This window comes from Ictidomys tridecemlineatus, chromosome 8 (assembly GCF_052094955.1).
Source record: "Ictidomys tridecemlineatus isolate mIctTri1 chromosome 8, mIctTri1.hap1, whole genome shotgun sequence".
In the NCBI taxonomy this organism is placed as follows: domain Eukaryota; kingdom Metazoa; phylum Chordata; class Mammalia; order Rodentia; family Sciuridae; genus Ictidomys; species Ictidomys tridecemlineatus.
Window position 1 is genome coordinate 79593270 of NC_135484.1, and position 15369 is coordinate 79608638.

Sequence of the window (15369 nt, forward strand, 5' to 3'; positions counted from 1 at the left end):
CTCAATTGATATCTCTTCCCCACCCACCTCTTTTTCCACCCCACCATTAACCTGCCCCACCCTGAGTGGTAGGTTCCTTGAGCCCAGCAATGAGTTTTCCACCTGAACTGGTTTAAGACCTTTTTAGTTATTTGATCCAACTGAAAGCAGGGACTACACCCTAATCCATGATCAGTGATCTGATCTTTGACGCAAAGTGAAGTTTTAACAGGCCTTTGCTATTTAAAGCATCAATTTTATCTTTGTATATGGGAGTGATACTGGGGACCTGGGGTCTTGCTAGGCAAGTGCTCTACCACTGAGCCACATCCCTAGACTTTATTTTATTTTGAGACAAGTTTTCTCTAAGTTGCCCAGGATAGCCTCAAACTTGTGATCCTCCCACCTCAGCCTCCCAAGTAGCTGGATTGCAAGTGTGTGCTATGGTGTTCAACTCAGTTCTATTGTTTAGTTTGAAAGGCAATAGTCTTTACACTATGTCTTCTTTAGTTCTCACAGCTCTTCCATAAGCCACTAAATTCTTAAATCTTTCTCTTCTTCCATTGGGAAGGGGAGGGGGAGTTCTCTTCTCTGCAATGGTATCCAGAGTTGCAGAGCTTCTATTAGAGTTATAAGTTCCTGAATTTTCAAACTCTGTACTCTCTTATTTGTCCTTAAAAATTAACCAGTTCTTCTCGGAACATATCTCTTTCTTATAATATATTATTAAATGCAGCTAGTAGTTGACAATAAACAGTAATAAGAATCTTTTTAAAACCTTTTCCCTAAAGTTAGGTAAGCCATTTGCCTTCTAATTTACTACAAATAATTTTGTCAAATGTTTCACTATGAGAAAACATGTATTTCCATTGCTCCAGTCCTCAGTGATAGTTCCCTGATTCTCTTTGTCCAGTACTTAAGTCAAACTCACATATTATATTTTATATTCAAGCAGTAACCTACTTAGTTCTAAGTTCTATGCCATTTCAGGACAAGACAGGTAAATCTGTGGTAACAAATATCCCCAAATCTCAGCAACTTAAATAAAAGGTTAATTTTCACTTGTGCTTCATGTCCTTGAAGGGATTCTTCAAAAGGCTCTTTCCACCATGATTACTCAAAGGCACCCAAGACAATCTCTATCTCAACATCTTCTTCTCTGATCATTACTTCTACCAGAAGAGCATGCATCTCTTAAAGCCAGAAAATTTTAGTAAATAGCTCTAACAGATGCTCCAAAGCTCTGGATTCCATTGCAAGAAATAGAATCCCCTCTTCCCAAAGGAAGGAGGTAGAGATTCAAGAATTCAGTGGATTATGGCACAGCTGGGAGAACCAAAGAAACAAACTCAAGGTTGAGAGGACACTAAATAAAAGAAACAGGTTCTAGGTTGTAGGAAAATCTATCCAGAACCAAGTCCATGAAATAAGCTACATCTCTGAATCCACTGATTATTAGGACTCAGAATATTAGTCCTCACTTTCTTAGTCAGGAAGCCACTATTGCTGACAATTACTGGTCAGACCTGCTACAGTCTCTGCTTACAGAATGGATGCCTCTCAAAACCCACAAAGCTGTTGCCTGGGATCTTTGCTGATGTTGTTGTAGGAAAACAAAAAGCAGCAGACACAGCAGATAGAGCACAAGTGTGGACTCTCCCTAACCTCCATTTTCTGAATCTCGTGCCAGTATGTGTGATTAGCCAAATGCATATCATATCTGGGACCCTAGCTGCACTGGGGACTCTATGCATCTGTGCATCTATGGTGTGGGTGCTAGGAGGCATACTGCAACAAACAGGAAACTGAGCAAAATTCCAATTTCTCCATCCCTTAAAATATAGCAACAGGCCATATTGTAGGGCACTACATTCTATAGCAACAATAAATTACTACATCATTTTTATCCCTGCCTACTTTAAAATAATTTTACGAGAGTTACACTACATGTTTATAATCGGTCTCTCTGGGATTCAGGAAGTTAAAATCTTCCAGGGCTCTCTTTTATAATCTAAAGAGAAATATAACATACTTGCTTCGAACAAAATATGTTAAGTATCATGCTTCAGGCACATGTGAATCCCCATAATTTAACAGTAGATGCTCTTCAGTTTTCATACCAGTTCTATGGAGCAGTGTATCAATTAGGGATTGTTTTCAGTTGCACTTTACAGATATCCCCTGGAGGAGCTTGATCAAACAGGGTGTTTATTTTGCAGATATGAGAGGGTCAAGACTGAGACTCAGGCGCCTCTTTCTGCTTTCATCCTTACCTTGTGCCCCTCATCTTTAGAAACATAATAAGATCCCTATTCCCCTTCTTGACATTGTCAGCAACTTCCAGGATGGAAGGAAGGGGAGAACAAAGGCAGAGGGCTGGTTCTGCCAGGGTTGTAGGTGTGTTTACACTACCACCTCCTGACTTCTGTGACTTCCACATCCCAGCAGGGAGGGTGTCACATAGCAACCTCTATCTACAGGGGACCTGGGAAACTAAAGTCTTTGTTTTGTTTTGCTTTGGCCAGGACTATTGCTGAAATCAGAATTCTGTTATAAAGAAATAAAGCTGGTGTGAATATTGGGAAGGTAACAAGCCATATCTGCCTTAGATAGACACTATTTTCTTAATTTTACAACAAGAAAACCAAGGTTCAAAAAGGTTATGTGATCATAGTTCAATGACTTGGATTTGAATTTGCATATATGACTTCAAATTTAGGACTTTTGATAAAACATTTACTTTTAAAATGGTAAAAGCTTAAAAAAAACTTTAACATCTAAAGATGCTAATCAGATTATTCAAAAATATTTTGTTTCATATTCTAGAGAACAGACGTGGAAATGAAAAGGTGGGAGGAAGAGAGATTTTTCAATGGGGATAACACAATTTTGTGCTTAAAAAAAAAGTCTACTTAAAAGCAACCTTGAAGATCACGGCATGTTTTCAGACAACTTCTCCACTGCTGAGTAAAAATTTATAGCATCGTGGTTAGAATTCATTCTGACCTGGCAAACTTATTCTATTGCCTCTATTAATTCTTACCTAATACTTCAGAATTAGAATACCTGGGGGAAAAAGCTACCCTGAAAATCATCTCCAGTTGCTACATGATAGTTTATAGAATGATTCATTTGATTCTCATATTCTTAAACCTGGGATTCTTCACTTTCATTGAGAAAAGAAAAACAGTACAATCTGCTCAGGAAGGCAGGACTGTTGCAATGACGATGGTAATCGGGCTATTGGGTCTCTTACAAGCTCCCAGTGATTCTGGAATCTGAAGAAATATAGGAGACAACAGAAATGGGTAGACCCCCTGGTTAGAGAGCAGGTTGTGGTCCTATTTGAGAGCAAGCTGGCAATAATAGGAGGCCATGAGAAGATGTAACTCAGCCCTAGTGTTCACAACAACTCTTTACAGGTCTTCGTCATCTTGTAGCTTTTTCCTTAGGAGAATGGAAGTCAACCTTACTTTGCTGTGTCCTCACCATGAACCTTGAGGGTTTCTCTCAATTTTTGCATCCTTGAACTTGGCTAGTTCTTGGCACTGGACATGCTAATGCTCTGGCAAAAAGGGATTGCTAAACAAACGTGACCCAGTCCCTGTGTCCAGCTACTGAGCATTCTTAATTCATCTCCAAATGTCATTTGGGAGAAACAAAGAACAAATTAATTGCACTTTTGTGAGTTTAAGCAGCAGCAGCAAGAAGAAGGAGGTGAGGGAAATAGCACAGAAACTGAACTGAAAATGACTGAGGGTGGGACAACTTTAAAACACATTTGGGGTAAACAATCTACACACATTAAATTTGATTGAGGGCTGGGGAAAAAAGAAGTGGGTTCCTGTCTGAAGGTCGCAGAATGCTCTGACCCCTCTTGCTGTTAATAATTACAAGATATGCTTGTACAATCATTCGCATAACTGTGAGAGTGTGGCTTGCAGGACTTTGGCTTAGGACAGTCTCCCTAGGTTAGGTTCTCTTTGGGGATGTGGTGTCAGGGATTTTATTTTAATCTTGCAGGGGCTCAGGAAGTTGTCTAGAGTGACGCTTGGGAAAATGGAAGAGATGTTTTTCTGGGTATCAGGATGTGAATAGTTTTTAATCACCCTTCAGGCCCCCTGCAACTAAGGAAGAGGAAGAATGTGAAAAAAAAAACAGCTAGAGCCCAGCTAACCTGGAATTAAGAAATGAAGCACAAGCTGAGGTCTATCAGGAAGGGGTTTTACCTGTAGAACTATGCTCCTGCTTTGAAAGTGTGTTAAAAAGTCATCAGGATTTATAGATATATATGATCAAAATCTAAGTGCAGTTGGCCCTTTTTATCCACAAGTTCTACCTCCACAGATTTCAACCAACCACAGATCAAAAATATCAGGGAAAAAAAGTTACATCTGTACTAAACTTGTGAACCTTTTCAACCTTTTATTATTCCCTTAAAAATACCATAATGACTGTGTTCATAGCATTTACATGGTGTTAGGTACTAGAAGCAATCTAGAGACAGATTCCAAATACACAGAGGATGCATGTAAATTATATGAGAATACTATGCTATTTTATAAGTAGACTTATGCATCCCCAGATTTGGTTATCTATAGGGGACCCTGGAACCAGAGATGACTATACCAGCATTTAGTGTATATTTGTTAAAAGAAGAGGCCTGGTCTAGAATTCTCCAATTCTAGTGTAAGAATTATCTGAGAAGCTAATTGAAATGTGGATTCCAAGGCCTAATAATAAGATTTCAATTCAGTATGTTGGAACTGGGGTCTAGGAATATGCATTGTTGTCAAGTAGCTCGTGTGATTTGGGACCAGTGGTTCTTGCATTGTATTGGTTGCTTTGTAAAATCTAACCTATAAAAATGAAACTTAGTGAAAAGTTAGCATGCAATCACATTAGAAACTTGAGTGACAAAATGCAAACCAAATGGAGTATTATTTTGCTACCTTTTGTTTGTTGTTTTTATGTTGTTTTGTTATACTTTTGAATGCACCTGAGAATTCTTTGGCCTATTTATTAAAGGACCATAACATAACCTGGAATTACAGAGCTACCACAAGCAACAATGTACAAATTCTAGGTCTGACTTCTCCAGCAATTTGCCATTACTTAGAGCAAAAGTCTAAGGAAGCTGTACCTGCCTCATAGAGGGAAGGGGACAGACGAAGAGGGATGTTTTTTACAAAATGATCCTCTCCATTTAAAGTTTCCATTCAAACTTTCCTTTCAAGATATGCAGATCAAACACCATTTTTTTTTCCAGAGGATCAAATTTCTGGAGCCCCAGAGTTCCACAAACTTCATTAGCTGTGCAATAATTTTAAAATATTTTTCACCAAGACCAATAGTAAAAATTCATTTCCCATCACAATTCAATACACTACACACATAGACACACACACACACACACACACACACACACACACACATAAATACACATGCACCACATGTATATCATGTGTGTTTATGTGCACATATATCGAAAATGAAAACAATCATTTTATAAAAAATTACTTACCTCTGCCATGTGAAAAAGCATTCTGGTTTTCTATGCTTGGCCCTTTTTCTTTCCTTTCTCTACTTCTTTCCCTCTCTCTCTCCATTTCCTTGGTGATAATCATAATACTGTAAATAGTTTTGCCTTGTTGTTCGAAAAATGCTGAGATAGGTGTAGAATTCCAACAGTTCTGAGGAGGAAAGACAGAAAAGGGGAGTTAGATAAACAAAGTTTATTCACTAATTTGCCTCTTTCATTCTTACGCAGTAACTCCCTTAATTTACCTATTGTCTATCTTAGCTAATGTAGCATCTGTATCCTATAAAGATGCTTTTACCATTTTAGAGTTTTATAATTTGAAAACAACAGAAATGCTCAGTGAAATTTAATAAAAAAACAAATGAGTCTTTACTTCTTACCAGGGTGTCCTCTGCACAATCTTGCACATGGTGTACTCATTTCTGCCCAGGTGTCTTTATCTCTTAAACTGGAATTCTAGCTACCTACTGATCATTCTTTTTGCCTATTCTTTAACTTCCAGTGTTGCCAGTGGAGATCAGTGTTGATCTCCCCAGATCTTGAAGGCTACTAAAGGAACAAGGGAGAACACTCCCTCCTCCAGTCCCACTCAGTCAGGTGCAATTCACATCAAAGGACAGATAACCGTTTGTATTTTTCAACCAAAGTTGTTAGTTTCAGTATTTGTAAATGAGCTAAAAGGCTCAAATGACTCAAGGTTCTTCTGCAATCAACTTTCTTTTTCCAGCTAGCAAGCTTCGATTTCATTACAATCATTTTATTAGGTGCATTTAAAATAATCGAAATTTGGTTTGCTGTTGTTAACTGTTTGTCCTTGCAAGATATCAACTAAAGAAAACAATTTTGTGATTCTTAGCCCAAAAGACTAAAGACTAAAGCTTTCTTCTGACACCTTTAAATTTTCATAAAGAAAAACAATTCAACCCAGATCTCAAGTGCTACCCAGCATCTTTCCCATACATCATATTAAAAATATCTTCCCAGGCCAGTGTGTATGCCTATAATCCTGGTAGCTGGAGAGGTTAAGGCTGGAGTAATCCCAGTAGCTGGAGAGGCTAAGGCTGGAGGATTGCAAATTTAAGGCCAGCCTCAAGCTTAGCAAAACCCTAAGTGACTTAGTGAGACACTGTCTCAAAATAAAAATATAAAAATAAAAAGGGCTGGGGATGTGGCTCAGTGGTTTAAGCACCTTTGGGTGTGTGTGTGTGTGTGTGTGTGTGTGTGTGTGTGTGTGTGTGTATCTTCCCTGACTTTTTTTTTAAAGAGAGAGAGAGAGAATTTTAATATTTATTTTTTAGTTTTTGGCAGACACAACATCTTTGTATGTGGTGCTGAGATTGAACCCTGGCGGCACGCATGCCAGGCGAGCACGCTACCGCTTGAGCCACATTCAGCTTCTTCCCTGATTTTTTTTGAAATATCACTGTTGGCAAATTAACTTTAAAATAAGACATCTTCATCATATTATTTTAATGGTAAATTTATTAATCTCTACATTTTTATGAAGCTCTAAAGCAATGAATAGGTTTTATCTTTGTTCTTTGGAGTATATTGTCTTCCACTGAATGCCAAAGAGCAAGGAATCTACCAAAGACAATCGGTGTCAGGACAAAATGATAAAGACACTAATTTGGAAAGACTTATTGACCATAAATAAGTCAATAGGAGCAATTAAAAATAATAATGATAGCAGTAGATTGAAGCATGCCAAATAATAATAGCAAAAGACTGAAAACATACCATGAGTTTATAAAGATATTCCAAAAAGAAACTCATCAATCCATTCTAGAGTTTGAAAGAATATCAATTCATTTATTCTGAAAATTAAGAAATAAAAAGTAAGGTATTAAAATGTATTGCTTGATTGCATTTACAGCCTCCATGTGACCAAATTGGATTTGGTCATATTTGTAGTTTAAGGCTTCAGTACATTTTCCTATGGTGTGAACTTTGCCTTCTAAGATGATTCTGAAACCAAACTTGCCTAATTTTGTTTTTCAATAATTTTTTATGAATGAAATCATTCAGTATGGTCTTGTGTATTTGGCTTCTATCACCTAGCATTTTTGTTGTTTATCCATGTAGGACCATTTGTTTCTTTTTATTGGTCAGTAGTATTCCGTTGTATGTATTTATCACAATTTGCTTAACCATTCTTTGCAACTTTTACTTCATTTGTTGAAATGATCATATTTTTCTTTTATTACATAATTATGGTGAACTACATTAGTTGATCTTAAATTTGTATCCTCATGCTAAACACTGGTCACATATTATTCTTCAAAGGTTGAGTTTGATTTATTAAAATTTTGTTCACTACTATGTTTACGAAGCATATTGATCTATAATTTTCTTTTCTTTTGAGTTTTTTCACTGGTTTTGTTACCAGGGTAAAATTACTCTGATTAAATAAAGTCATAAGTATTTTTGAAATGCCTGTTCAATGCACTGCAGAACTTGGAGAAACATTAAACTATGCACAAAATATGACGATAGGTGTCATTTAAACATGTGTTTCAAATATTTCTAAACTCGTTCATTTTCGCCCTGTTATTTCCATAGAAAACATATTCTAATCATCTTCACACCTAGCTTGAGGTTGGCCGAATTAGTGGGTAACTTGTAATCATGGACTTTAGAAAATATTAGTGGGTAACTTGTAATCATGGATTTTAGAAAATAAGAGCTAAGCAAGTTTAGGGATTCCTGTTTCTAGATTCGTAGAGGGGGAAACTGAGATCCTCAAAGATTGCAAGACACTTATAGAAGTGAGCACCTTCCTAACCTTTACTAGTCTCCATCTTTTCAACATTCATCACAAGCTTTTTTGGGTACGAAATAAGTAAACTACCTGCTGGGTGTATATTTATATTGTCAAGTTAATGCGTCCATCCGTACATTTTTTTTCTTCTATAAAGATGCATACCGTTCTAATTGATACAATCCAAAGAAGCGGCAAAACAATAAAACTCCAGGATTGTGTGGCCCGAAGGCTACTAGTTGAACTGGGCATGCTCAGTCGCCAGGCAGATTTTTCAGCGAAGTGGAAACTACAACAGCGCGTACAGTGCGCGCGGAGGTGGGCGTGCCCTCGTGGAATTTAGAACGTTGCCTCAGCCAATGGGGCCTCGCGGCCGGCTGAGGGAATCTCTCATTGGAGGAACGGGAAGCGAGAGAGTGGAGGGCCTCGGGAGGGAGCCGCGGAGGTGCAGGTCGGAGAGGCCGGGCTACGTTGTGCCCTGCGCGTGAACAGCTGCAGCGGCAGAGGCAGCATCCAGCCGCGGTGCCAGCAGATCCAGCCCGTTGCTTTACTTTTTTTGCTGCACCAATATAGTCATTATGCCGAAGAGAAAGGTAAGTCTTACCTAAAAAGATTTTCATAGGCCTTCAGTTGCGCTTACAGCAAATCCTGTCTTTGCCATGGACGCGCTGAATTCGCGCAGTAGTAACTCGGGAATTGGGGATCTCTTTACTGCTCCACACTTGTTTTCAGATGCCTGTTGCAGGCATTACTCTCTCTCTCTTCTTCTCTCCCACCTTCTGTCCCCATCGATCTCTGAATGTTACTTTCTCTCCAGCGACGCGGCTTCCCCTCTTTAGGAACTCATTCTCACTAGAATGGTTTGCACCTCCAGAAAAAGCAGCAAAAGAGATTTCTATTTCCCCTTGTAGGAGAAGAGTTTTCCTCTTTACAAACTCCAGGTTGTGATTAGTGTGAAAGAAATCAACGGGAAGAGGAAAAAACTACGAGCATTAAGAAATCGAAAATAAATAAATAAAATCGGGCAGATGTTGAGATTGTCCCCGTATGGGCCGTGCCCGCTGTGCCGCGGTGGCTCTGAGGCTAAGAGGGAAAGCCATGTTTAAAATAGCGCCCACCCCCTGCTCTCCTCTGCTGTAGACCCGTATGTACCAACTCTGGTGTCAATCAGGGCTGGGGACTGCGCAGGCGGGGCCCCGGCGGCCTGGACGTACTAGTAGTTCGCTGTGAGAGCCGCGGAGTTGGCAGCGTGAAAGATCTAAACGTGCCGCGGACGCCTGGCGTGGCTGGTCCAAGGTCAGGGGCCACCGGGTTGTCTCTGAACTCCCACTGGTTCCTTCTAGCGCTCGTCGGTGCACTGAAGGAAGCGGGGTCATTTGAGACTTCCCCGGCTTCTTGAGGACTGTGTGCCCTCACGCACCGTGTTCCTTTCCGCTCAGGCCTCTTACACCGAGTACCACGCGTGGGGGCACATACTTCCTTCGGGGTCGGGATGCGACTTGACATTGTTCCAGTAAGGGAAGGAAATCTTTCTACCTTCCTGGGGAAGCTGGAGTGTGACCCGATGGTTACTAAGAAAATGCTTTGCACCTTCCAACCAAAGTGCCCCAGGGTTTCCAACAAATCAATAGTGTGACTATTAAACTTGAAGTAAAATTACAAATAATAAACTACCTTATTAATTAAAGACTCGACTGGGTGTGGGGGAGGGAAGGAGGGAGGGAGGGAGGTGAGAGAGAGAGAGAGAGGATAGAGAGAGAGAGGGAACTATTTTAAAATACTGGACCTTTTAAAATCCAGAATCTTTTACATTCTTATTTGTTATCACCGAGAATTTGGAGTAGACATGTCTCCTACTCCTCTTTTTTTTAAAAAAAAAATAATAATAATTAAAGCAGTTTTTAAAAAAATTCTTGAAGAGTTCCGTGTGAACATACTCTGTGCCTCATGCTTTTGACTTGCATTATCTCATTGAATCTCAGTACTCTTTGAGCAGGTATTAACCTCATTGAACTGTACTTAAGACATAAATTACCCAACCTCTCACCAACCCATAGGTAATAGCAAAGATGGAATCAAATTGCTGTAAATCCCACAGTCCTTACACCTGACCATTATTTACTCTTCATTTAGTGATAGGTGGGACAAAAGGAATTTAGGAAATCTAAAGGGACTTCTAGCTTAAGAAGATGGATGGTATTTTAAGAATATTAGTATTTAGGACTCATTATTTAAATTTAATTTTTATAAAAGTATTTATTTTTTAGTGCTACTGTACTAAAACGAGTATATTAAACTGATGTTACCATTTTCATCATTTATCTGAGGGTTAATGATGGGTTTGGACTTTTAGTGGAACCCAATGAAATAATCAAGAAATGAATTATAAAGTAAATTGGAGCCATCTTGTTCCCTGGGAATTATAACAAATGTTTAGATAAACAGCAGGTTAGATGTGCATCTTTATGTACAATAAACCCAAACTTTGGAACTTTACCTTGTTCAAGAACCAGAGCTATTAAAACCATCACCCTGACTTTATGTCACTGCCCACGACAGAAGGGAGCAAAAGAAGAGCAGTAGAACAACTGGTTTTGGAAGGCAAGAAAGAACTCCTATGAATGAGCTAACCAACAGTTCTATGTCTAGGGGCAAATCTGTATACAGGCACCTATATGTGGTTCTTTAGGACATCTGAAAGTTTTTTAGAGATGGAAAACTCTCCTTTATTAATGGGAAGGGTTTTTTATTTATACCTAGAGCTCAAAAAACCTGGGTTGATACCTGAGCTGAGGTAACCACAGATTAAACTTTTCTGTCAGGGCCATCCCATCTCTATCAGTCAAACCTTAGAGCTGTCCCATGGAATCCTGGAGTTCATGGAACTTACATTGGCAACCACTGTCAATAGGTAAAGCCTACCTCCATATAAGGGGAAAAAAAGGAGGAGGAAGAGAACTGGAGATGATCCATGCATAGCTCTTGGAGATCTGTACAGTTGGATAACTGCCAAAGCATTTACGTACTACTTCACAATATTTTCTTTGCCTGAACAACTGCCGATTCTACATTATAATCAGCTTCAAAAGTGCCCCCATGGCAATACATTTTTGCCATGTTAGTTCCTTGTATCTCTTTACCTTGAAATCAAGAAATGTTATTTAATGAACTTCTTTCTAAGCTGTCCTGCAGAACAAGAAGTGGTACTAGTAAAGTCAATGAAAAGATCTGGAGTCCTAGTACTATTTTAATGTTGTTAAGGACATGCAGTTTGCTCTCTTGGAGCTTATGTTTAATTTAATGAAGGAATAAGAGTAGCAGGCACAAAACAGTTCAACAACATTTAGTCCATGCATATGTTGCAGAATGTTTAGTAAGATTTCAAAGGCTCTACCATAGATAAGAAAACAAAACTGAATTTGGACTGGTCTTGAAAATGTGGATAGGACTCAAATACACAAAGACAAAATCAGAGTCCTTTCCTGTTATCAGGCATTCGAATGCCCCTTCTGATTGTATCTTTATATGACTAGGTCTCAGTTACACAACTTCTAGGCCATAATATCATCTGCATGTAATATAAAATGGTCTTATTAAATGTAAGTTTTATGTATATATTTGTGGATAATAGTCACAGCAACATTAATCAAAAAAAAATTATGACCACTGTGTTATTTTTGTAAGCAAGATAGCACTTAACAATGTGACCTGTGTCTGAGTTTGTAAGATTTAAATCAAGTTGAGTTTCCTGTTTTACTTAATGGGTGATGAATGAGTGAAAGAGCAGGGGAAATATAACATTCATGGACTTTGGGGGACTGGCGGTGGGACAGTGAGTAACTGAGTTCTAGGCTATTCTGATCAAACATCCACAAATGCTTGCAGTGGTCATGTCATTAAGTGATGATCTGATGTTCTAAAAAGAGGCATGAGCTAGCAAGGCCTAGAATCACAGTTCTGGCATGATTAGCAAGAGCAAACACATTTTCACATCCTTTTTATTTTTCTAGTTCCTCATCCCTACAACTTTTGTGTCTAGTATTCAACATTGTAAATTCTCTACTGAAGCAATTTATGAATTTGTCAGGCAAGCAGTGGTCTCTTTCCATTTAAGGGCTAAAGGAAGAAAAGAGTCTGTTGACACCTGACTTTGAAATTTTAAGTTGGATTTTTATCTTTTTTTCCAAATGGAGAGGCCCATTAGCATTGCGGTTGGCATAGGGAATGCTTAATTAACAATGCTCAAGATTTCTGATAATCTTTCAATAGAATATCATTTGTTATAATAGCAAACACAGAAACAATAAATGAATACACACACACACACACACGCACATTTAGCTAGATAAAAATAAATGGTTCAATATAGAAAAAAAAACCAAAGTTTTAAATTTTATGAAAAGATGGGAAAAGTATTTGTACTGGATATCACTGAAAACGTTTTGCTATTTTAAGAAGGTAAGAGTCTTATATGTCTTTATGGAAAAGATGGATATCCTTATTGGAAAAATAATACCCAAGTAGATGAAAATGTTTAGTTTTACTAGAAGTCAAAATATGTACATTATTAATAATGATGAGTTTTTTTAAAAAAAAAATCTGGTTAAAAAAGATTGAAAGTATCACAGTCCAGTGCACTCTCAAGGAATGTGGATGAGAGTTAAATTTCCTTTAATAAATAAATAAATAAAAATAACTTATTGAAGATGACCTGCTTACTATAAAGTCCATTCATCCATTGAAAATGTACAATTTGGTGATTTTTAGTAAATTAGAGAGTTGCTCAACCATTCCCTTTATCCGGTTTAATAGCTTTTCCATAACCTCAGAAAAGTTCCTTATATTGTTTGCATCCAATCTCTATTTCCATCTCAACCCCGCACAGTCACTGATATACTTTTTTTATCTCTAGATTTGCCTTCTCTGGGAATTTTATATAAAAGGAATCATACACCATGTAGTCTTTTGTTTCTGATTTCTTTCACTCTGCATATTGGTTTTGATGTTCATATATGTGGTAGCAGGTATCGATGCTTCATTCTTTTTATTGTCTAATAATATTCCATCTATGGATGTACTACTTTTTGTTTATCTTTTTACAAGTTGATGGACATTGGATTGTTTCAACTTCCAGTTATTATAAATAATTCTGTGATGAATATTTGTGTTTAATTCCATGGATATATATTTTCATTGAAGATTCTGAAAAGTAGAACTGGTAGGTGATGTGAAAAATCTATGTTTAACATTTCAAGAAACTTCCAGACTGTTTTCCAAAGGGCATGAGGATTTCAATTTCTCCACCTTCTTGTTTATACCGGGTATAATAAGGTGTTTTTTGCTCATACACATTCTAATAAATTCTATTTAATTTCCGTAATAACTAATGATAATGAGCACCTTTTCATATGTTAACTAGCATTATATGTATTTTTTAAATAAATGTCCGTTCACATAATTTTTGCTCACTTTTAATCTGGGTTGTTTATCTTATTAAATAATTGTAAGTGTTCTTTATATATTTTATATATAAGTTCTTTATCATATGTATGATTTGTAGATTATTTTCTTTCAGTTTTTGCCTTTAATTTTTTTTATTGGTGCCTTCTGAGAACAAAAGTCTTAAACTTTTATGTAGTTCATTTAGTGTCATATGTAATAAATTTTTACTTCTATAAAAACAGAAGCTTTATAGATCTAAATGTTATATTTAGCTGTATTATACATTTTGGCTAATTTTACATATGAGATAAGGATGTAAATTCTGCTTTCCTTTTTTTTTCTTTTTCTTTTTTCTTTATTTTCACATGCAAGTTATTTCAGCACCATTATTGAAAAGATCATCCTTTCTGCACTGAATTGCCTAGGCACTTTTGTCAAAACTTAGTGCATTGTAAATGTAAAGCTTTATTTCTGGGCTCTCAATTATGTTCCATTACCTTAATTCTGTCCTTACACAAAAACTTGTTTTCTATGATTTTGTAACAAGATTTTAAATCTGATAGTACCAGCCCTCCACTTTTAAAAATTAGGTTCTTTGTGTTTCCATATAAAATTTATAGTCAGCTTATAAATTTCTACACAAAAACTCACCATAATTTTGATAGAGATAGATTTGAATCTATAAATTAATTCGAGGAGAATTGCCTTCCTAGTGGCAGGTCTCCCAATCTGAATATGAATGGGCCTGCCATCCTTAAATTCTTTCTGAGTTCAGTTTAGTTAAATATTGATATGAAACCTGTATTTGAGTAAAGGCTCAAAAATGTCAGGGCTGTACATTTCCTTCATTCAATCCACTCCATGTTAAACATACATTCATTGAGCATCACCTTTATGCAAGGTACACCACCTTGGGAAATTAAGTGAAGAAGTATTGTTTTTTCAACCCTTTTAAGAGTGAATGAGTTAAAGTCCTTGTCATTAAGGATCTTTCAGTCTCACAGGGTAGGTTAAACAGACATACATATAAATATTTACAATTCATGGCAAAAAGTGATAATTAGCCATGAGGAATGTTATGAGCTTTGAGCATCCAAAGGTTTGGCCAACCTGAATGTCCAGAGAAGAAATACTAACAAAGAATTGTTTAATTAAAGGATTGAGGTTGTGGCTTTTAACATTTTTTTTAGCAGTGCCCAGAATCTATTTTGATGTTTTTATACAAGCATGGAATATATATTATTCTAATTAAGATCCCCATCCTTGTGAATATACGTTATATTGAGATTAGACAAAGAGGATTGAAGGGAAAGGAGGAGGATAGGAATAGGAAAGATAGTGGAATGAATCTGACATAACTTTCCTATGTTCATGTATGAATATACCACATAAATCTCAACCTCTGATTTTTAAAGGTTGTTTTCTGGCACCATGTTTCAAAATCAGCACAAGTTATTTGATCAATTACCTATTTCTGAATGAATCTGTATTGTAATCCTCTTAATTTGACTTGACCATGAAGTCTTTATTGGTTCTGATCTTTCTTTTATTCCCCATAACACCTACCAGAGGTGCTGTATTCATTGAGTGAGTAGATCAAAGAATTGTTTTCAAGGGGAGAAAGTAGTTAAGTAGAGAGTAGGTA

General features: G+C 37.2%; 1 protein-coding gene and 1 long non-coding RNA gene across 3 annotated transcripts in view; one reads left to right on the forward strand and one right to left on the reverse strand.

The window, feature by feature from the left end:
* LOC120889079 (uncharacterized) overlaps positions 1-8577 on the reverse strand; it is a 40433-nt gene extending 31856 nt beyond the window's left edge. Inside the window, exons 1-2 of the long non-coding RNA XR_013425042.1 lie at positions 8448-8577; positions 5504-5672 (exon numbers count right to left, since the gene is read on the reverse strand). This is a non-coding gene — a long non-coding RNA (uncharacterized LOC120889079). The remainder of the gene's footprint in view (positions 1-5503; positions 5673-8447) is intronic.
* Positions 8578-8715: 138 nt separating this feature from the next.
* Positions 8716-15369, forward strand: part of Hmgn3 (high mobility group nucleosomal binding domain 3) — a 31270-nt gene continuing 24616 nt past the window's right edge. For both annotated transcript variants that reach the window (XM_005324770.4, XM_013358356.4), the window contains exon 1: positions 8716-8875. In XM_005324770.4, coding sequence (XP_005324827.1) covers positions 8861-8875 — 15 coding nt within the window. In that variant the 5' untranslated portion in view covers positions 8716-8860. The remainder of the gene's footprint in view (positions 8876-15369) is intronic.